At 59.2% G+C, this 21479-nt stretch overlaps 1 protein-coding gene across 2 annotated transcripts; it reads left to right on the forward strand.

Moving 5' to 3' along the window:
- The first annotated feature begins 1056 nt into the window (after positions 1–1056).
- TANGO6 (transport and golgi organization 6 homolog) lies at positions 1057–21363 on the forward strand. 2 transcript variants are annotated; one of them, XM_054640588.2, is made up of 17 exons: positions 1058–1766; positions 1965–2081; positions 2823–2943; positions 3634–3758; positions 4212–4374; positions 4887–4969; positions 6557–6669; positions 7934–8110; positions 9478–9604; positions 10277–10456; positions 13763–13897; positions 15160–15609; positions 15791–15848; positions 17235–17387; positions 19234–19385; positions 20316–20429; positions 21063–21363. In XM_054640588.2, the coding sequence occupies exons 1-17, from the start codon at positions 1077–1079 to the stop codon at positions 21237–21239; spliced, it is 3135 nt and encodes a 1044-aa protein (XP_054496563.2). In that variant the 5' UTR covers positions 1058–1076; the 3' UTR covers positions 21240–21363. The 2 variants fall into 2 exon arrangements, with proteins under 2 accessions (XP_077041135.1, XP_054496563.2); XM_077185020.1 differs by lacking the exons at positions 19234–19385; positions 20316–20429; positions 21063–21363 and adding an exon at positions 19009–19226 and having other exon boundaries at positions 1057–1766.
- The last annotated feature ends 116 nt before the right edge of the window (positions 21364–21479 follow it).

A 21479-nucleotide genomic window follows, 5' to 3' on the forward strand; every position in this document is an offset into this window, starting at 1 on the left:
TCCAAAATACCTCATGCTGCCAGCCCCACACAGGCTCAGATCATAAACCTAGTGATGGAGAAGTGCAATGAGGCACTTGATCAACACAGACCAAAGAATGCGCCATCACTGACAATTGTATTTAATACTACTTTGTACAGGCAGATTTCTATTTTTCTGTACACCAGATTATGGATTGATTCCCTCCTCTGTCATGCCAGGTGTAATTAGCGTGCAGTCATTGAAAGGTGCTTTCCAAAATCAAAGGGCTTTCCCAAAATCCTGACCTTTGTGTTTAGCTGTTGTCACGGTTTGTATTTTTTATCATGGGAAAAGGGTCTAAGTCAAGCTGGGAAACCAGCAGTGGCCAAGTGTTGATTGCATGGTTTTTATATAGAATTGAAATAATAAATTGTTTTAAGAAAACCAAACCACTTTTCTCTGTGTGAGGCTCTGCTGGTGCTTGAAGGCTTTACCTGCTGCACAGGTGTGGCCATGGCCCCCTCCACAGGGAGAGCAGAATCACGGAAGGGTTGGAGTTTGAAGAGACCTTATGGATCATTGAACTCCATCCGTCATGGGCAGGGACACCTTCGGCTATCCTAGGCTGCTCCAGCCCAGCCTTGGGCACTGCCAGGGATCCAGGGGCAGCCACAGCTTCTCCGGGCAGAATCACGGAATGGTTAGAGTTTGAAGAGACCGTATGGGTCATCCAACTCCACCCATCATGGACAAGGACACCTTCCCCTGTCCCAGGCTGCTCCAAGCCTCAGTGTCCAGCCCGGCCTTGGGCACCGCCAGGGATCCAGGGGCAGCCACAGCTGCTCCGGGCACCCTCTGCCAGGGCCTCACCACTCTCAAGTGAAAAGGATTCCTCCCCAGTAGCGCACCCACCCTGTGCGCTGGCAGTGGCAGCCATTTCCCCGGTCCCGTCCCTCACCCTTGTCCCGGTCCCGCCCCCCAAAGGCCGCTCTCCGGTCCCGTCCTCCTCCCGTCCCGACCTCCCCAAGATGGCGGCAGCCGGGCGGCCCCGCCCCTCGCGCCCTCCCCAAGATGGCGGGCGGCGGCGGCCCCGCCCCTTCCCTGCCCTGCGCACCATGGCGGCACTGACCGACAGCGCTCCCGACATGGCGGGCGGCGCGCAGCCGGGCCCGGAGCCGGCCTGTGTGCTGGAGGCGCTGGAGCTGCTGCTGGGGCCGCCCGGTGATGGCGACAGTGCTGCCGAGCCCGGCAAGGAGCCCGCCCTGTGCCCGGAGACGCTGCGCAGGAACGCGGCGGCGCTGGAGGAGCGGCTGTCCCGGGCAGCGGGCTGGGCCGCGCTGCGCCAGCTCCGGGCGGCCGTGCTGTGCCGGGCGCCCGCGCTGGCGGCCGGGGCGGCGAGCGCGGAGCCGGGCTGGGCGGCGGCCTGCGGGCTGCTGGCGCTGCTGCTGTGCCTCAAGGAGCGCCTGGCCGCGCTGGCCGCCACCCCCGCCGCCCCCGCCGCTCCCGGGGCGCCGCCGCCGCCCGGCGCCGACACGCTGAGCGTGGGGCAGGAGCGGGCGGTGCGGCGGGCGCTGCGGGCCGCCGTGGGACTGGGGCTGCTGCCGCACCTGCCGCCGGGGCTCGGGCCGGGGCCGGCGCTGGGGCCGCCGCCCGGCAGCCGCGGGGCCCGGCTGTTCGCCGCCGTGGCCGCGTTGGTGGAGCTGGCCCGGCTGCCGGCGCTGGGCGCCCCTCTGCTCGCCCGGCATCTCCGGCTGCTCCTGTGCGGGCTCTGCGCGCTGGGACACGGCCCCGCCGCCCTCTGCCAGGTCCGTGCCACACTCGCAGCCCGTGTCCCGCTCCCCAGGGCAGGCGTGCGTGTCCCAGCCCGCTCCTCCGGCGGTTCCTCCTGTGTCCCGCCCCATGTCAGAGAAAGAACGGGAGGCACGGAGCCCGCCGAGGGGCTGCGGGGCACCGGCACACCGCCCGGCCCGAGCTGTTCTCAAAGCCCCTGTGTTTTGTTCCAGGGTGTTTCGGACGCGGAGCGAGCGCAGTGCCGGGAAGCCCTGGGGGACATCCTGGACCGTGTTTATCAGCCGCTGGCCGTGCAGGAGCTGCTCGTCCTGCAGGGACAGCCCAAGCAGGTACCCGGGGCCATCCCCGACACCGGGCTGTCAGCGTCCCTACCCCCCGTGGTTCCTACACGCCGAGGATGCTGCTCTTCTGGGAATGTTCTTACACCTTCAAAGCCAGTCCCCGAGTGCCGGCGAGGCTGCTGGGTGTGTGGCTTTCCAGCCCTGCTGTGCAGGAGCGGAGTGTGGGCGTGTCAGGGACTGTCATCGCCGCACGTGCCACCTTGGCTTGGCACCCACATCCACCGTGCCCGGCCAAGCACAGCTCCTGCTCCTCCAAACCTCACCCTTCCCACTCAGGGGATGACACAGGGCACCTGCTGCTCTCTGGGGCTGTTCCAAAGCATCCCGGGGAGGAGGAGATGGGGAATCTCTTAAGTGTTGTTTTAGGAAAGTCCCCAGGGGAAAATGCTCTTAATAGAATCATAGAATCCCAGAATGGCTTGGCCTGGAAGGGAACGCAAAGTTCATGTCATTCTACTCTCTATCATGGGCGGGGACACTTTCCACCATCCCAGGTTGCTCCAAGCCCCGTCCAGCCTGGTCTTGGACACTTCCAGAGGTGGAATAGCATGCTAAGCACCTGAGGGCTGACCTCTCATTAATTCCTGATTTGCTTTGTGCTGCTGGATGAAGCAGCAATTCAAAGCCTGTGTGCTGTGCTCTCTGTCAGAGCATGGCTGTTGCCCAGGGGTGGGCTGGGCACAGGTGTGTGCAGGCAGGCTCCTCACCTGCTCCTTTGCTGCCTTGCAGAGGTGCCCGGGGGCAGCTCCGGGCTGGCTGCGGCGGCTCTGCGGGCACCTGCTCTCCGAGAGGCTGCTGAGGCCCAGCGGGGTGCAGGCCGTGGTTCGGGGTGTCTTGGAGGCCACAGACGGTGAGTGGGGGGCTCTGGGCCCCAGCATCACAGATTCAGAGGTGTCTTGAGACAGTTCACCCCAGAAGAGCAGAGCCACAAGAGCTGGGTGTAGGGGCTGGCTCATGCCAGGCTGAGGTGACGTGGTGTCACACAGACTTTGCCTCTGCACTGAGCTCCCAAACTGCTCTAATTTGGGATACACATATGTTAGAGGGCCACACTGAAAGGCTCCAAGCCTGTTTGTGCCTCGATGGGGTCACACAGTGTGTGTGTCCAGAGTGGGATCAGTCCTGGGGAGTGACCTGTCCCAGTGTGGTGGGAGCCGTGCTGGGCGCTGGGCTGTGGGAGCTGTAGGGACAGTGAGACCCATCCCATCCCCTGCTCTCCATGTCCTGCCAGGGAAGGAAGCTGTTGCTCTCCACAAGCTGAATCCCACGGTTTTTAGTGCCAAAATCTTGTCTGGCCAACTCCAACCATCCAAGCACAACCTCTCTCCACCTTTTGGCTCACCCACCTGGCTGTAGGAATTGCTTTCCACTATCAGGGCTCTTGCACAGCAATTTTCCCCTTTCCATCCTTAAGTTCAGCTGTCTCCTGAAAGAGCAATAAAAGCTCAAAATCAAAATCCAATTTTTGGCTAGGAGCACCTGGCTTCAGCCAGAGCTGGCCATGGGTTGAGCTGACCCAGGATTTCTGCTGCTGTTGTAGGTGGTGCTGGTGCTGAAGCAGCAGCTCTGGACTGGAGGAAATGTGATGCAGTTGGGAAGATCCTGGCAGCCTGCCCCCAGCAGTGCCTGTCCCTTGAGGACTACTACAGACAGGTGTGCCCCCAGGTAAGTCCCTCATCCCCTCTGCTGGGGAATGTGGAGCCAGCTCTCAGCTTGGAGGGTGCTGGGGCTCTTCCTTTTGCTTCAGTGTGGCCCGGCTCAAGCCAGCACAATGTGAACATGTTTTCCTGGCAGTAGGACGTTTCCACTCTTGAATTTTCTGTGTTTTATTGAAATGCTGGATGATGTTGTCTGATCACATGAGGGACTTGTCACTGTGCTACACAGAGCTCTGTGTGTAGCTCTTGCTTTTAGCCTTTGGCTCTGGGAGTGGTGCAGGCTCCTGGTTTGACCCAGAGAGGTGTCCTGCATGTGTGGGACGGACACTGGCTCTTCCACACACAGAATGTCATGCCAGCTGCCAGCACAGCAGCACATGGGTGGCTCCTTGGCTGCTGCGAGGCGCCAGGCTGTCCCCTCTGAGGGGTTGCTGATCCTTGTTTCTTTTTTCCTTGGCAGATTCTGGACTTGCTGCACGTCCAGGACAAAGTGGCAGCGCGGCAGTTCCAGCATGTGGCCTCCACCACGGTGCTGAGCATGGCCAGGGAGCAGCCCCAGCTGGCAGAGAGGCACCTGCTGCAGCCCCTGCTGGCCCCGCTGCGCCGCTGCTCCGAGGCTGCAGGTACCCACCTGCACTGGGGAGGGCCCTGGTTCTGCTCCTCACTGGGTTTTGTCATTCCATCGGAGTTTTCTCAGGCCAGGCTGGGGAGTGTGGCAGCGCAGGTCTCTGTGCTGACCCTGTCAGTTTGTCTGGGTACCCCATATTTACCCCTGTTTGAGTGCAGTCGCTGCAGCATGGGAGCTGAGCAGTTTGGCTCTGCCTGTGCTCCTTGGGAGACTCTCCCAGTCTGACATCCTTGTTCTGGGCTTGCAGACAGGAGCTGCTGGTTCCCCACACAGGCCAGCAGCTCTCTGGGGAATCGTCCATCATGGAGTTGTGGTCTGTGTTGATTTCCGTGTCTCCTTGGGGGTTTACAGCACTGCAGCACAATTAGGATGGCTAATGAGGGCTGCTCTGTTCCCATGGGGAGGGAAGGGAGCTGTGGGAGTGCTTTGGGGTGCAGGGAATGCAGTTCTGCTGCTGGGGGTTCTGGGCTGTTTTGGGGGGCTCATGTGTGTGCCCTTTGCTTTCAGAGCTGGCACTGGAGGATTTGACAGCAGGGGCCATGCTGGTGCCAGAGGCAGAGCTGGGCAGCTGTGTGGAAGATGTGCTCAAGGTACCATGTCTGCTTTGGGTGAGAAAAAGCTGATTTGAGACCTGGTGAGCAGTTCAGTGTGTGTTGGGCCCCACAAACCCCGTCAGTGTCTCCTGCAGTCATGCTCAGTTGTCTGGTCTTCATCTTCAGGAGTACCCCAGCCTCCACATGGGCTGTGCCAGAGCCTCACCACCCTCACAGGGAGGGATTCCTTCCCAGTATCCCATTCAACCCGTCCTCTTAACATTGGAAGTTATTGCTCCTTGTCCTGTCACTCTATCCCCTGTCCAAAGTCCCTCTCCAGCCCTCTTGGAGCCCCCTTACAGGCACTGTAAGGAGCTCTGAGCATTCCTTGGAGCACAGATCTTGGTTCTGGCATTGAGGGATTGGTGAGGTCCATCCTTGTGCTTCCTGTGAAGGATGAGGGCTTTTTGTGGAGGTGTCTCCTGTGCCACCTCCCTTCATAACTCATTTCCTGCCATTGCCCCCAGTAACCCCAGTGCCACACTGCAGGCTCCAGCAGCTTCCTGCTGCACGTTCCAACCCACAAGGACATCATCACTCCAGGAATTCAAATTTCAGAAGCTGGTGACTTGCTTCCTGGCATGCCCCGAGGCAGGCTAAGCTCTTAAATGCTGGGATTGTTGTGTATTTTCCCAGTAATGATCTGTTGTAACTGGCTGGCAGGCAGAGACCGGTCTGGAGGGCTGCTCCCTCCCAGAGCAGTGCTGGGGGGGTTGGGGTGGGTCCCTCCTTAATGGCAGAGCACTGGGGGCCTGACAGCAGCCAGATTAGTGAGGAGACCCCAGATTTGGGGGGGGTTTCTTGCCTAACAAGTGTCATTTGATGCTTAGTGAGAAACCATCCTTGGGGCTTCATCGGGAGCCTTTGTGTACACAAGGGTCTGGGGAGGAGGAATGGCTCCGTGGGGATTAGCACATGAAAACAGGTCTGTGTGCAGCAGTGCAGCAGGGCAGGGCCCTTGGGGACCATTTCTTACCCTCTTGGGAGGCTGCTGGGTGAGGTGGAGGGGAGGAGCAGGGCTCTGCAGTCACCCTGAGCCCCTATAGCCCCCCCAAGAGCCTCTACAACCCCCCCAAGAGCCTCTACAGCATCCTCAGAGCCCCTGCAATACCCCCTGAGCACCAACAGCATCCCCAGAGCCTCTGCAGCCCCCCCAGAGCCTGAGCAGCCCAGTGCCTCAGCTCAGCACCCACCAGCCCAGCTGCCCTGCTGGTGACTGATCTCTGTGTTTGAGATTTACAGTCATTCAGTGAAGATTTGCTCATGCCAGGGGACCTGTTGCATCCCTGGGTAAGGCAGGATCTCACTCCTAAGCAGCAGACTTCACAAAAACTGCCTGCAACCTTCCTGTAGCTTGGAGCCCTGCTGTGGTTAAGCAAATTCTTGGAGAAAGATGGTGCTGAAGGCAGGTTTTAATAGGGAATGTGGCATAATCAGGGAAGGCAGCCTCCAGACTGAAGGAGGAGGCTGAGAGCCCTCCACCATCCTCCCTGGCAGCTGCCCTGTGCTCAGACGTGTTCCTGAGCTCCCTCTGCCCGTGCAGGTGTTTGACTCCCCTGGCTGTGCCCCTCTCTCCCTCTGTAGGTGTATGTGGTTGGGAATGACAGCTCGAGCCTGCTGCTGGGATCCCTGCAGCCAGTCCTGGGAGTGGTGTTTTCCCTCTATTCCTTCGCCAGGCAGAATGTGTCATACTTACGGTAAGGGAGGCTTTGTACTCTGTTCCTGCTGGGGTTTCATCTGCTGGGCTCACCCTCCTCCAGCAGCCACGCTCGGGGCACAGGCAGGAGCAGAGAGCCTCCTTCTCACCCCAGAGCACTCTGTTCCAAGCAGGCAGCAACCACAGGCAGGGCACACAGCCTCACTGGCAGCCCATTCTCACGTTAGTTTTTGTTTGCCATGAAGCCAGGATGTTCTGTGTAGAGCTGAGCGTGCCCTCAGGAGCACGGGGTGGCTCTGCCTAGAGCAGGGATTGTGGTTGTCCATGGATGGAGGTAGTGATGCTGGAAACTGGATGGAGGGATCTACAAATAGCATAAAAACTGGGAAAACAGTTTAAGCACTGCCTCTTGGAAGTACAGGGTCATTCTCCAATCTGGGATCACTCTCCTCTGGTACAGTCCTGGCAGCTGATCCCACACCATGCCCAGCTCCCCGTGACTGGTGTACAGTGGGAAGCACCACGTGTGCCAGCTGTGGCAGGGACAGGGGTGACCAGGTGCTGCCTTTCCTCTCTCCTTGGTCCCCCCAGGCTTTTCCTGGAGTTAGGACCAGCCTGGTAAAAGCATTCCTGGTGGGCTTGCACAGTGCTCTGGTGACCCTGGCGTGTGGAGGCTTTCCCTAAAAGGTGTGTGTAGACACAGCCTGTGCTGTTTAATATTAAAGGCCTCGTTAATCACTTCAAAGAGCAGCGAGTACCGTGACAAGCTGTGGGACACGCCAAGCTCACGCTGCTGCTGGGCCAGCAGTCACTGCTTCCTCTGCTAAGGAATTTGGCAGGGATGAGTGAACCCACAGCTGCCTGGAAGTGCTCAGGTTTCCAGACCCCTGGCACGGCCCAGTGCGGCTGCTCCACCTCATTAACCTGCTCTTTCCTTGGCAGGGCTCCCCGTGCCACCTCAGTGCTCCCATCTCCTTCTTCCTCTCCCTTGGCACTGCCACCAGCCCTTGTCACCTCGGCATGAGGCGCAGGCAGGGCGTGCCAAGGGTGTTCACAGTGCTTCCTTGCCAGCCTGAAGTGTGGAGGAACCCAAATCCTTCCATCTGGGAGCGCCAGAAGGGCAGGATGTGCTGCTGATTCCCTTAGAAACAGGCACAAATGCCTTCAGCTGCCAGAGCCAGGAGCTGGAGCATCCCAGGGAGGGCTGCTCCAGAGCACTCCAGTCATGTCCCTCACCCCAAGCCTGTGCAGGGACGGTGCAGTGGGCAGAGCAGTGTCACCACTGGCTCCTTTCCCCCTGGCAGCTCCCCGTGCCAGGACATCCTGCTGTGGTTCCTGGAGAAGGCGGAGCGGGAGCAGGCCCTGGCAGTGCTGGAGGGCCTGGCTGGGCTCAGCAGCCACGTGCCCACCCTGCACCCGCAGTGCCAGCTCCGAGTGGGCAGCGAGGGCGGTGCTGCCGTCGTCGTGCAGGAAACCATCAGGTGAGTGCTGTGGGACAGTCCCCGAGTCACTGGGCACCCAGGGCTTTCCTGGCAGAGAGCCTGGGCAAAGCAGGGGCTGCCAGAGCCATCCCACAGGGTCTCATCCCTTCAGGCTCAGGCAGGTGACACTTCCACAGAGCCAACACAGCCCCCAGGTGTCCTGGACATGTGCAGAGCTCTGACTTCCAGCCACACAAAGCATCACGCTCCACCTGAGCATTGGTGTGCAATGCTGCCTGCTGTGCAGTGTCTGGGAAGGGGATGTGCCTTTCCAATCTCAATACCCCAAAAATTCACCTTCCAGCCTCCAGCCCGAGCCTGTGTGGTGACACAGTGAGCAGAGTCCCTCGGGCACAGGTGGCACAGTCACAGCACAGACTGTGGCAGTGCCAGCATCACAGAGCAGCCACGGAGCTCCTCTGGTGTGGGCAGATGGCCTCTGAGGGGAGGCAGAGCTGCCCATGCTGGGAGTTAACTGCAGCCTTTAGTCTGGCTGGGATGTCCAGCAGCAGGAGGCTGGGTTTGAGCAGAGGGGCTGTGAGCTGGCAGGGCAGCACTGTGGGCAGGCAGAGGCACAGCTGTGCCCAGGGGTGTGCTGGGAGATGGGGGCACATGCAGCAAAGTCCCCACAAATATGTTTGGTTTGGGGTTTTTTTCAGGCTTTTCCTGATCTGAGTTAGAATTACAGACTGGTTTGGGTTGGAAAAGACCTTAAAGCTCATCTTGTTCTGCCCCATGCCATGGCAGGGACACCTTCCACTGTCTCAGGTTGTTCCAAGTCCCATCCAGCCTGGCCTGGGGCACTTCCAAGGATGGGGCAGCCACAGCTGCTCTGGGCAGCCTGTTCCAGGGCCTGCCCACCCTCCCAGGGAAGGATTCTTTCCCATTATCCCATCTAACCCACTTTGGTCAGTGGGAAGCCATTCCCCCTTGTCCTGTCACTCCACACCCTTGCTCAAAGTCCCTCTCCAGCCTTTTTATAAACTTTAGGTACTGCAGGGCCAGAATTAGAAGCAGCTCTGCCTTGCTTAAACTGGGACTACTTTAAACTTGTTCTATACTGGCTCTGCCCATGCCCCTGTTGCCACAGCTCTCCCTAACTTACCCAGCACTAATCATGGTGTTTATGGGCTGGATGAAATGTATGCTTTGGGCTCATGGTTTGTGTTAATGAGTGCAGGTTAGTTAATAAGCAGAGCCCAAATGACCTGGGCAATGTTTGGCTCAGCTGCCTCCAGGCTGTGCTGGGAAGTGCTGGGAAGGAAGGCTTCCAGGGAAATGCAGCCTGGGATTTCACCATGCCCTGGAGTCTGGGTGTCAGGGGGCTCTGGGTGTGTTTGTGCTGGTGATACAGTGACCTGTTCCAGCGATGAAGATGAGGCCCTGTACCAGAAGATCTCCTTGGAGCAGTGCCATGTGGAGAGCTTGGTGGAGCTCCTGTCCCACTGCCAGAAGAGTGGTCTGGCAGGAGACTTCTTCATCCACTGCCTGAAGGTGAGGGCAGCCAGCCCCTGGCTGGGGCATACCTGTGGGAAGGGGTTCTCTGGACAAGCAGAAGGCAAAAGGAGGATCATCCCCTGTGTGTCCTGGGGCATGGCACGTGCTGGAGCAGCCCTGTGTGCTGGGTGGGAAGCCTAGGAGTGGGAGCAGCCCTATCCCTGAAGGGGTTAACCTCATCCTCCCCTTGGGCTGTTTTAACTACAGGAGCATGTCTGAAGTGTGTTGGAGGCTGGGAATAATCCCTGTTGCTTCCTTGGCTCCAGAAGAGGGGCCCCATACCTGCTTCCTTTGATCTCACTTGGAGCCCCCCACCGTTCCCTGCAGAGTTGGACTGGGATTCTGTGCCCCAGCCCATAGTCCCAGGAGGGGATAGGGATGGGACACCCAGGAGCTGTGGACAGCTCTCAGAAACCTCCATCCAGCAGCTGGAGGGTGGTGGGAGGAGTCACCTGGCATTGCTGGCCCGATGTTTAACCCGTGCTTCCCTTCCCTTCCCTTCCCTTCCCTTCCCTTCCCTTCCCTTCCCTTCCCTTCCCTTCCCTTCCCTTCCCTTCCCTTCCCTTCCCTTCCCTTCCCTTCCCTTCCCTTCCCTTCCCTTCCCTTCCCTTCCCTTCCCTTCCCTTCCCTTCCCTTCCCTTCCCTTCCCTTCCCTTCCCTTCCCGGCAGGAGCTGACTCAGGTGGCTGCGGAGGATGAGGAGGCTCCAAACCCAGCTGTGGAGCCTGGGGGGAGTTTGCTGGAGCTGGAGCAGGACCAGGCCAGGCAGGGGAGGAAGCTGCTGGTCCTGCAGCTGGTGGCTGCACTGTGCCAGGGCGTCTCGGACACCGTGTTCACTGACATTGTGCAGGTTGGTGGTGCAAAGCCTGGGGGCATCAAATGAACACTGCCAGGAGCAAAGGCTGAACACTGCCAGGAGCAAAGGCTGAAGGAGCTGGGATTGCTCAGCCTGGAGAAGAGAAGGGTCCAGAGTGACCTTCAGAGAAACTTCCAGTCCTTAAAGGAGCTCCCAGAGAGCTGGAGAGGGACTTTATACAAGGAGGTGACAGGACAAAGGAGAATGGCTTCCCCCTAACAGAGGGCAGGGTTAGAAGGGGTACAGTGAAGAAATTCCTCCCTGTGAGCGTGGTGAGGCCCTGGCACAGGCTGCCCAGAGAAGCTGTGGCTGTGCCATCCCTGGAAGTACCCAAGGCCAGGTTGGATGGGAGCAACCTGGTTGGCATAACTGTGCTCCTGTATTCATGAGTGAGCAGTGCCAAATTTATGAAATATTGTCATTTCAAAGGCCACTGGTGCCCCTTGGTCCCAAAAAGGATATTTACAATCTTTCCCCCTGAGTGTGCCCTGGATGGGGTTGGTGGGGAAGGCAGCTGGACACCGAGGGCAGCCTGGCACTCCCCTCTGGATGCCCTGCAGATCCCTGCAGATCCTGTGGCTTTTGGCTTCCTCGTGCTGTGTTTTATTGCTGTTTCCCCAGTGCCCCGGCCATGCCAGCTCCCCGTGCTGCCTTGGGCAGGGCTCAGGCAGGTTTCCTCACGTTTCCTTTGGGACAAAGGAGCCTTTGTGTGCTCACAGCAGAGGGGACACAGCCAGCCCAGCTTTGTCCCCACCTGCCTCCATCACACCCACCCGCAGGGCCCAGAGACGCTGGGAAATGGGGAAGGGCTTTGCCAGGGTCCAGCCAGGAGTCTGGGATGAAAACCCACCACCAAAGAAATGCAGACAAAAAATCCATTATCCTCCTGCCTGGGGTTGTGTTTCAGCGAGGCCCCGGGCTGGGACAGGGACAGGCTTTGAGCAGGTTCTGCACTCTGGGGTTCCCTGGGGTGTTTGGGGGGCCCTAATGGGGTGGGAGCGAGTGGGGTCCATCCTTCCAAAGCTGGAGCCCAGGAGCAGCAGCTGCTGTGCCCCCCCAGCTGCACATTTATTTTATTTACGTGTTCTCCTCCATAACCAAGGTCAACTTGATTTCCTCACTGCACCAAGGATTCTCTCCTCCTGCCTGAGACACAACTGTGCCACAGTGTTTTATTTTTCCTTTTTTTTTTGTCCCTCCCACTTTAAAATGTTTTTTTTTTCTAGATTATTTTTTAAGTTTTCATTTTTCTCAGCAATCTACTGTTATTTATTCAGAATTTTCCTTTTTTTTTTTAATATTAAATATAACTTCAACCCCTCCAGCTCGTTTGTCACTGTGTTGTGAGAGCAAATATTCCAATTTTTTTTTTTACTTATTTGCTGTTTGATGGAATTTCTTCTCTGGAATAATTATGCCAGCAGGTACCTGAGCCTTTTATGCAGCCTTTAGCAAGCCTTTTCCCACAGCCTCCCTCCTTGCTTAAGGGATGTGCTTAAGGAATCTGGCAGCTGAGGAGGAAATCCTGCCTGCACCCAGTGCCCTGGGGGTGGAAGTTTGGAATTTGGTGCAAGAGGACCTTGTTGCCCTCATACTTTGTTTTCTGAAAGAGGAACACAATAGTTCCTCCTCTGTTGCAACACACCTGTTAGGTAGGAGTGACCCTGATCCAAACCCTTCCCAGGTTTGTCTGGGAGAAGATAAGGCATGGAGAACATCAACTCCCTCATTTCAGGATCTGTTAGGAAGGCAGGAAACCTGTGGGATCAGAGGTGTTGGTGCCAAGTGTGGAGAAGGCCAATGCCAACCAGGCAGGATCGTTACATGTGGAATAAAAATATTGTGGGAAAAATCCCAAAGTAAGTGAGAACACAGGAAATGGCTCTGGCTGGAGTGTCAGCTGTGCAGGATGAGGGGGAGGCTGGTGTGGAGCATTGTAGACAGGGGCTGGAGCTCCTTGGCTCTGGGATTTCCAAGCCTTCACCTAGGGCAATTCCATACAGACCCACCTTGAGCTCCCCTTTGGGACTATCCCAGATTGCATCCCATGGTGGAGCCAGGCAGGAGGCAGGGATGGAGCTGGGATCCCTCTGTTCCTCCAGCCCCAGGGGGGCTTCTGCTGCTGAGAGACCCCACCAGTTTGACCATCACCTTGTCCCAGTTGTGGTCATGACTTGACTGAGCCCACTCTGGGATTGGGACGGCAGCAACAGGAGGAAAATGGGAAGGGTTTCACAGAATTACAGAATCACAGAATATTCTGAATTAGAAGGGATCCACAGGGATCATTGAGTCCAACTCCCGGCCCTGCACGGACACCCCAATAATGCAACCCTGTGCATCCCTGAGAGCAGGGTCTGAACACTCCTTGAATTTGTGTGGGGTTGTGCTCAGAGCTGTGTGGGATGGGGGACTGGTTTGTGTGGGGTTGTGCTGGGGAGCTGTGTGGGATGGGGGTGCTCGTTTGTGTGGGGTTGTGCTCAGAGCTGTGTGGGATGGGGGACTGGTTTGTGTGGGGTTGTGCTGGGGAGCTGTGTGGGATGGGGGGGACTGGTTTGTGTGGGGTTGTGCTGGGGAGCTGTGTGGGATGGGGGTGCTCGTTTGTGTGGGGTTGTGCTCAGAGCTGTGTGGCATGGGGGACTCGTTTGTGTGGGGTTGTGCTCAGAGCTGTGTGGGATGGGGGACTCGTTTGTGTGGGGTTGTGCTCAGAGCTGTGTGGGATGGGGGACTCGTTTGTGTTGAACTGTGCTCAGAGCTGTGTGGGATGGGGGGTACTCGTTTGTGTTGAACTGTGCTCAGAGCTGTGTGGGATGGGGGGACTGGTTTGTGTGGGGTTGTGCTCAGAGCTGTGTGGGAGGGGGGACTCGTTTGTGTAGGGTTGTGCTCAGAGCTGTGTGGGATGGGGGACTGGTTTGTGTGGGGTTGTGCTGGGGAGCTGTGTGGGATGGGGGACTCGTTTGTGTTGAACTGTGCTCAGAGCTGTGTGGGATGGGGGGTACTCGTTTGTGTGGGGTTGTGCTCAGAGCTGTGTGGGATGGGGGACTCGTTTGTGTGGGGTTGTGCTCAGAGCTGTGTGGGATGGGGTGCTCGTTTGTGTTGAACTGTGCTCAGAGCTGTGTGGGATGGGGTGCTCGTTTGTGTTGAACTGTGCTCAGAGCTGTGTGGGATGGGGTGCTCGTTTGTGTTGAACTGTGCTCAGAGCTGTGTGTGACAGGGACGCTCGGCTGGGCTCAGAGGCAGCAGGAGCTGCAGGGGGCTGCCCTGGGCAGTCCCTGCTGCTGATGGCCGTTCCCTTGGCAGGTGCAGCAGTTCCTGGCAGCCGTGCTGCAGCGGGCCTGTGCCCACCCTGCGCGGGGCCCGGGCGCGGCGGCCGAGGCGCAGACCCTCGCCATGGCCATGGGGCTCGTGGCCGCTGTGCTCGGCGGGGCCGTCCAGGTGAGGGAGAGGACCGGGGGGTGTGGGGTGGGGGCTGGCACTGCCGTGGACAGCTGAGGGTGCAGTGGCACAGCTGGGCTGGCTCGGAGTCACAGCCTGTAAATGCATCTGGAGACATAGATATATAATTATTTTCCTTGGGGCAGTCCCAGGGTGCTAACCAAGGATTCAATCAGAGCAGGGTACCCCCCAAAGAGCCCAATTAACTAATTTATTATCTCTCCTAAAAAGGCACTGTCAGAACGGTGCAGTCACATACAGCATCTTTAAATACCAGCACTGCACCCTCTGCATCCCCACACGGTCACAGACTCTGGCTGCAGAGCATTGTGAACTTCCCATGTGGGCTGTACCCTTGAAAATCCCCTTATACTTTTATATTTACATTTTATACATATTTATATTGTTATTTATATCTCTCAGTTACCTTGTAATACCTATATATATATGAGCTCTGTGTCACTCAGTGGAGCTGCCATGGGGAACAATGGCATGTCCATTAATGTGCTGCCATCACTGAGCTGCTGGAGTTGTTTCATCCCTGGATTTGCCCTACGGAAGATCCAGCTGTTAACAGAAAAAGATTATTTATTGTCGCTTATTGCTAAATTTCTAATACTGGGAAAAGAACTGTAGTTGAAGAGAAGTTAAAGCCAGAGTCTTGTGGCTGCAGTGGGCCCCTCCCAGGCGAGTTCCTGCTCCCACTTTTGTGTTAATGGGAGTGACATAATTTGGAAAATGGAATGTGAAAGGTTTTGGAAGGAGCTGCAGAACTGTTTGGGTTTCAGCAGGCAAGGGGTTTTATGCAATCATCCAAAATCTCTGCTAAAGCACCCTTTTTCAGGCCTCACATCCCAGATTTTAGCAGTTAAATCCAGGTTAGGGCAAGAGCTTCTCCAGCTCAGGACAGGTCATGGCTGCTGTGCTGGGAGTATCCTTCCAGGCAGGACCAATGGCAAGTCTGGCACTGAATTTGTGTGGAATTGTGCTGGGGAGCTGGTGGGAGGGATGTCCCTGGTTTGGTCCCCATACCCAGACCCTGCTGTTCTTCAGGTTCATGTGCTTCCCACCTTCTCCCATGGCTGCTGCCAGGGCTGGGATTGGCGCTGGGTTGAGAGGAGCTCACGGTGCCCAGAGCCCAGCTCCTGACCTGGGGCTGGGGCTCTGGGGCTCCTCACCCCCATGCCCACCCTCCTGGGAGCATGCCAGGGTGTGACCCTCGTTCCATTGCTAACAGCCAGCGCTGCTCCTCTCCCTGCCAGCTGAAATCCAGCGATTTCGCGGTGCTGAAGCGCCTGGTGCCGCTGCTGGAGGAGCTGTCCCGCACCTACCCCGAGCCCCTCACCCAGGAGCTGGCCTCGGACCTGCGCATCGCCATCCTCACCCACGGCGCCTGCTCGCCCGGCACGCTGGGCACCGCTGCCCAGGGCCTGCTGGGCCGGGAGCCTGGCCCGGCAGCACGGAGTCCTGCCGGCAGCGCCCCCAGCCCCTCAGCTCATGGGGACAGCAGCACGGGGCAGAGCAGGGGCCGTGGGCCCGGGGCCTCTCCAGCCCCACGAGCCGACAGCCCGGCCCCGGGGGGGCTGCAGGAGCTGCTGGTGTCAGCCTGCGACCCCCAGCCCCCCGGCCGGGCAGCTGCCCTGCGCCGCCTCGCCAGCCTGGTCACCCAGAGGGATCCAGAGGCCATTCGGCTTCAGGAGAAGCTGCTGCAGGTACCGGGCTCCTGCTGAGGCCCCTGTCCCTTGCCTTGGTCCCTGTCCCCTGCTGTGTGCCCCACCAGCAGAACTGGTGCTGAACAGGCCATCGGGCTGGAGATGGTCACCATTATTGGAGCCCTCTGGCCTTGCTGGCCCAGCCCAGGGTCACTGCTGATGGCACTTCCCTTCCTTCCAGGTGTTCCTGGAGAATGTGCAGCACGAGGATGCCTTTGTCTACCTCTCAGCCATCCAAGGTGAGCAGTGCCTGTCCGGGCGAGTGCCAGCCCTTTGTCAGGGAAGGTTTGTGCTGTGCCCTGGGATTGGAGAGCAGCAGAACCATGGCCAGGCTGAGGGCTCGGCATCTCCTGCCCTCCCAGATTGTGGCTTTGTGCTGTTCCATCAAGCCTGGGGCCACATGTGGGCTCCATGCTGAGTTCCTGAAGCTGGAGACGTCATCTCCCAGTCATTGTTACTCCCTGGAGCTGGTCACCATCCTTGTGCCAGGTCTGTGCCACAGGCTGGGGCTGCAGTTCCAGTACAGCATGGGCACAGCCCCAGCACCCACAGAGGGGTCTGTTCAGCTGAGGCTGGCAGAGGACCAGGAGGTGGGGGACCCACTGGTGCTCCCTGAGGGCTCTGCCAAGGTGGCAGCTGCTGAGTACTCACAGCCCTTCCTAGGAAACCCTCAGGTCAGTGCTTGCCCCAGCACGCTCGGCACAGCCCCACAGCACTGGCTGTCCGTGGGATTGCAGGCAGGTGTTTCTGCAGCAGTGACTGTGTATCCTGGGTGACAGTGGATGGTCACAGTGCCCTGGGTTCCGTGGAAGGGATGTGCCATTCCCCTGGCCCACAGCCATGCTGGCACCGCTGCCGTTGGGTTGGTAACCTTTGGCAGCAGCTGGGAAAGGAGTTCATGCCGTGCTTCCCAGTGCCTGTACGGTCTTGAGAGGGCCGGGCCTGTCCTTGCCCGGGGCTGGAGCACAAAGGCTGTAACGTGCAGTGATTAACGCTGCTGCAGCTGCCGTGATTAACCCTGGTGCGGTTCCTGCAGCACTGACTCACCGGCACCTGTGCCCTGCCGAGCCGTGCCGTGCCAAGCACAGGCCTGGGGGCCATGCCAGATGGGTCCCCATATCCCACTTGCTCCCTGTCACAGCAGCAGGGCTGGGGCTGAGCCAGGGGTTGTGGCACCGCTGGGTTTCATGGAGCCAGTCTCCAGTGGCGTAGTCCTGATGTGCTGGACATCACACCCGGAATGTTGGGGTCAGTTTTGGGCCCCTCATGACAAGACAGTCATTGAGAGGCTGCAGTGTGTTCAGGGGAGGGGGAGAAGGGTCTGATCCCTGCATCTGGGATCTGGTCTCTCGTCAGCCCCAGGGAGATGCAGCGGGCATGCAGCACACACTGGCTCCTGCTCCCAGTCCTGGCCAGGTAAATGCAGCAGGGACAGAGACACGCTGGCACCGTGTGCTGATGGCCAAGAGCTGGGAGCAGTGACCAGACCCAAACATTGGCTGCAGTGCCCAGCTGGCCCCAGTGCAGCAAGTCCTCACTGGCTCAAAGGGCATACCCAGCAGCAGTGAATGGACACCTGCTGCCAGCTGCTAAATTACTGATTTTCCAGCTTTTCTCCCCTGCAGGCGTTGCCCTGCTCTCCAGTGAGTATCCAGAGCGGATTCTGCCCGTCCTGCTGGCACAGTACGAGCGCCCAGCACAGGGCAAAGAGGACACCATGGCTGCTGTCACCAGGATGAAGCTGGGCGAGGTGCTGATGCGTGTCACCCGGGCACTGGGTGAGTCCCTGGCCGTGGCACTGCCCGCTGCCAGCAGCCAGAGCACTGCTCAGCCTCACCATTACCGGGGGGAAAGCCCACAGGGGACTTTGGTTGTCAGAAGGTGAGCAGGGTCTGAAAGCCCAAGAGAAGCTGGCAGGGGTTTGGCAGGAGCAGGATGAGGGGTCCTGCCAGCAGCCCACCATCCCCTCAGTCAGCAGCACCGGGCTTGGAGACTGCTGGGAAGCGCCCAGACACGCCGGGCTCAGAGGTAGAAGCTGGATGATGCCTTTCTGGCATCTGCTGTTGGGACACGTCCTAAAATGCCTTGTCTGACTCTGTGGAGGAGGCCTGGCCAGCGGGAGCACACAGCTGGAGCTGTACATGGCCGGGGAGGTGGCAGCCAGTGTCCGCGGTGCTGGGGCAGCCAGGCAGAGCTCCCTGGTCACTGGGTGGGCACTCTGTGCCTCGGCTGGGCATGCCCCTGCAGGGCCAGGACCCCCTGAGTCCTGGGACTGTGACTCTCCTGTGGCCTGTGCCACATTCCCTGGCACCAGTGGCATCCCTGGGCTGTGCCAGCTGTGGCATCAGTGCCAGGCTGTGCCGCCATCCATCCTCACTGCTGGGATGGATTCAGGGCAGCAGAGCCCCTCAGTCCCAGACCTCCCCAGGCAGTGTCCAAGTGTCTGGCTGGGTGCAGGTTGTCCCTGTAAGCTGCCCCGGGGCTGGTGGCACGTCCTGCCCTGGCTCTCCCCGCGGTGCCGCGGGAGCTGCTCCGGCGCGTCCCGGCTCGCCGGCGTATTTATAGAACAAATTGCACCAGGTTGTTCCTGTTGCAAAGCTTCAGCATCTGAGAGCAAGGGTTTATCCAGCACTTCCAGGATCACCCCTCAGCTCTCTGTGGCTCTGAGCTCTCCTGCTATGCCAAGAGACCGTCATGCCTCGCTCCTGCCCTGTGCCCAGGCCTGTTTTCTGTCCCACTGGAGTGGCTTTCCCTATCTAGGAGTGGAAAGGAAGTGTTGCATGCCCCTTCTGTTGCCATCTGGCACAGAGGCTGGTGCACTGCTGGCTGTGGAGGGGATCCCACTCAGAGCACCCTGCACTGCTCATACTGCTGTAATTCCGAGCTCTGGGATGCAGGCACAGAGCATGAGACATTCCCAGCAAGTCCTTGGCATTACAGGGCTGCCCTGTGCTCCCCCACCCTGTGCCAGTCCCCAGCCTGAGCCCCCATGTGCAGGGTGATAGGGGCCTTCACTGCCCCAAGGATCATTCCTGTCCCCACACCCTGGGACATCCCAAGGCATCCACCCCAGTGCCTCCATCTGCTGCAGGACACCATTGTCTGAGGAGTTTCCAGAGCTTGAGAGAGCTGGAAAAACATAGGATTTACAGGCCAGCTGGCCTTCTGGAGCTTTCTTTTCAGCCCTCAAGGCCCTGCCTGGTAGGAGGTGTGTCCACACCGTGGGGCACACAGCTGCTGTGGGATGACCACGCTCCTGGGATGGTTGTGGATGCTGAACACGGGCGTGAGCTCTCATTAGCAGCTCACACATCCACAGCACCTCTGTGTGCTAATTGGGGCAGGGGATTGGGTCTGGATGATGCCAGAATTTGAGATTCACACTTGGTGTGTTTGCAGGACCATGAGTGACCCCATGGGAGGACTGGAATGTGCCAAAGAGCCCCAGGTTCTGTGACATGGGGTGTGTGCTGAGGGGCACAAGCCACACTCCAGATGTTGCATCCAGCTGTTCAGTGGTGCTGCAAGGCAGATGCCCCACCCATCTGTTCCCAACGGAGCCAGGGCTTTGGCAGGCAGAGGGGCCTTTCCCTGCTGGTGACACGGGCTCTGCTCTCCTGGCAGGGGACATGGTGTTCCGGCACCGGGAGCCGCTGATCCGCGCCTTCCTGCGGGGTGCCCGCGATCCCGACGCAGCCCTGCGGGCCAGCAGCCTCTCCAACCTGGGCGAGCTCTGCCAGCACCTGGGCTTCCAGCTGGGATCCATCATCCAGGAGGTACTGGCCCCATCCTGACCCTCACCCTGCCTGGGGAGCGTTCTCCTTAACGAGCGCATTTGTTAGCACATGGTTGGGCTGCTGAGGATGTGGAAATGGGACATTTCCATATGGAAACAGGACATTTCCATTAAGGACATGAGTGATAATTGCTGATATTGTGGAGTATAAAAGTCATGGGGCCTGAAGCAAACACTAGGGAGGTTCTATCTAGCCTTCTAGCCCTGATTTTTAGGTGCCTGCTCCACCCGTGGCAGCCATTGCCAGAGGAGACCTGGGGGCACAAGCGGTGCCTGCCAGAGACACCTCCCGCTTAATGACACCTTGTTACTCTCCCGTTATCTTAATTATCATTATCGGTATCATCAGTATCGGGAGCTGGCCCTCACCCGCCCCGGCTGCAGGCTGTGGCTGAGATTTGGCTTCGGGAGCTGCTGGGAGATCCCAGTGGGGTGAGCCGACACCCAGGGGCCCAGCAGCCCTGGAGGCGATGGGTCTGTGCCCCACGGGAGCCAGGGCTTCACACCCCCGCCCCCTCCGGTGCTCCTGGAGTGAGACACCGTGGATTTGGCAGCGGGGCTGCTCCGTTCCTGCTCGGCACCAGTGGATCCCGGCAGTTGATGTGATGCCAGTGAGCCACACGCTGCTATTTTGGGAAGGTGCGAGCTCTGCTAATTCTCCCGGCTGTCACTGCCGGGATTTAATTAGATTCCTTTGGCTCTGCCTGATTTTTATACAGACTCTTATCCATCTTCCTGAGGCATCCATGTGCCGCCTGGCCCTGGGGGGAGCTGCTGGGAGCCTGCACCCAACAGGGCACGAGGGTCCCATCCTCGTTCTTGGGCCATTGCCAGCGCATCAGTGGCTGCTCCGATGGGATCCCCTGCATCTCTCAGCCCCTGGTGATGCCCCCCTGCCCTGTCCCCACAGGTCACCTGCTGTGTGACAGCCATAGCCCGGACAGACCCCGAGGCTGAAGTGCGAAGAGCTGCTGTGCACGTGGTGGTGCTGCTGCTACGGGGGCTGAGTGAGAAGGTCACTGAGGTGGGTCAGCCCCTGCCTGTCCCTGGGGCAGGGACAGCCCCCAAGGGGCTCCTGGGCACACCTTGGGGAGGGCCTGTGCTCTGTAGGGGCTGCCGGGCTCATTCCCAAGCAGCTTCCAGGGAAAGTCCCAAGGGACTGAGATGTCCAGTTTGGGCATCCCCCACTAAAGGGTTCCCTCAACAGATCCTGGGGAAGGGGGGCTTTGTGGGGGTGTCCCTCTGAGCTGCTGGGCTGTGCCATGGACAGTGCCACGCCATGCTGGGGCAGTGCCAGCTCTTGGGAGCTGTGGGAGTTGTTCATCACTGATTTGACTTGGAAATGCCCGGATTTTCCACCACTGTGGCCTCCCTCCGCAGTTCCCAGTAACAAGCGTGTTGGGACTCAGCTCCCGTGGGGGAAACAGCCAGTTCCCCAGGGGAATCCCCGCAGCCGGGATCCCGACATGCCCCCGTGGCCCTGGGCTGAAGGATCACCACAGTGTGCTGCTGCCGTGTGGGGAAACTGAGTCACGGGGGGGCCGGGGCTGCGCTGGCGGTGGCCGCGGTCGGTGCCCCGGGGGAAGGGGCAGTCCCAGCCTGCCGGGACTCGCCGAGGGGCGGTGCTGAGGCCGACCCTGCCCCGTGCCGTGCCCAGGTGCTGCGGGACGTGCTGCGGGACCTGTACCGCCTGCTGAAGCACGTGGCCACGGCGGAGCGCGACGCCGCCACGGTGCTGCACGCACAGCTGGCATTGGAGGAGCTGGACAGCGCCATGAGGAGGGTCCTGTTCCCCCCACAGACCCTGGAGAAGAAGATCGTGGTGCTGCCGTAGTGGGGCTGAGCCCCTGGCAATGAACTGCTCCTCTCTGGGGTCTGCAGGATGCCGCTGGCGGTGTCGGGTGGGAGGGGAGCCTCGCTGGGACGGGGTGTGGGATTAAACTGAGACATGCTAATAATCCCTGTGTCCGTGGTGTCTGTGGGGCCATGCAAAGTTCGTGGGTGCCATCGTGGTCATGCCCCAGACCCTGTAACACCCCCAGGGTGAGCCCTGAGTTGGGCAAGCAGCCTGAGC

This window comes from Agelaius phoeniceus, chromosome 12, assembly GCF_051311805.1.
Source record: "Agelaius phoeniceus isolate bAgePho1 chromosome 12, bAgePho1.hap1, whole genome shotgun sequence".
Classification (NCBI taxonomy): Eukaryota; Metazoa; Chordata; class Aves; order Passeriformes; family Icteridae; genus Agelaius; species Agelaius phoeniceus.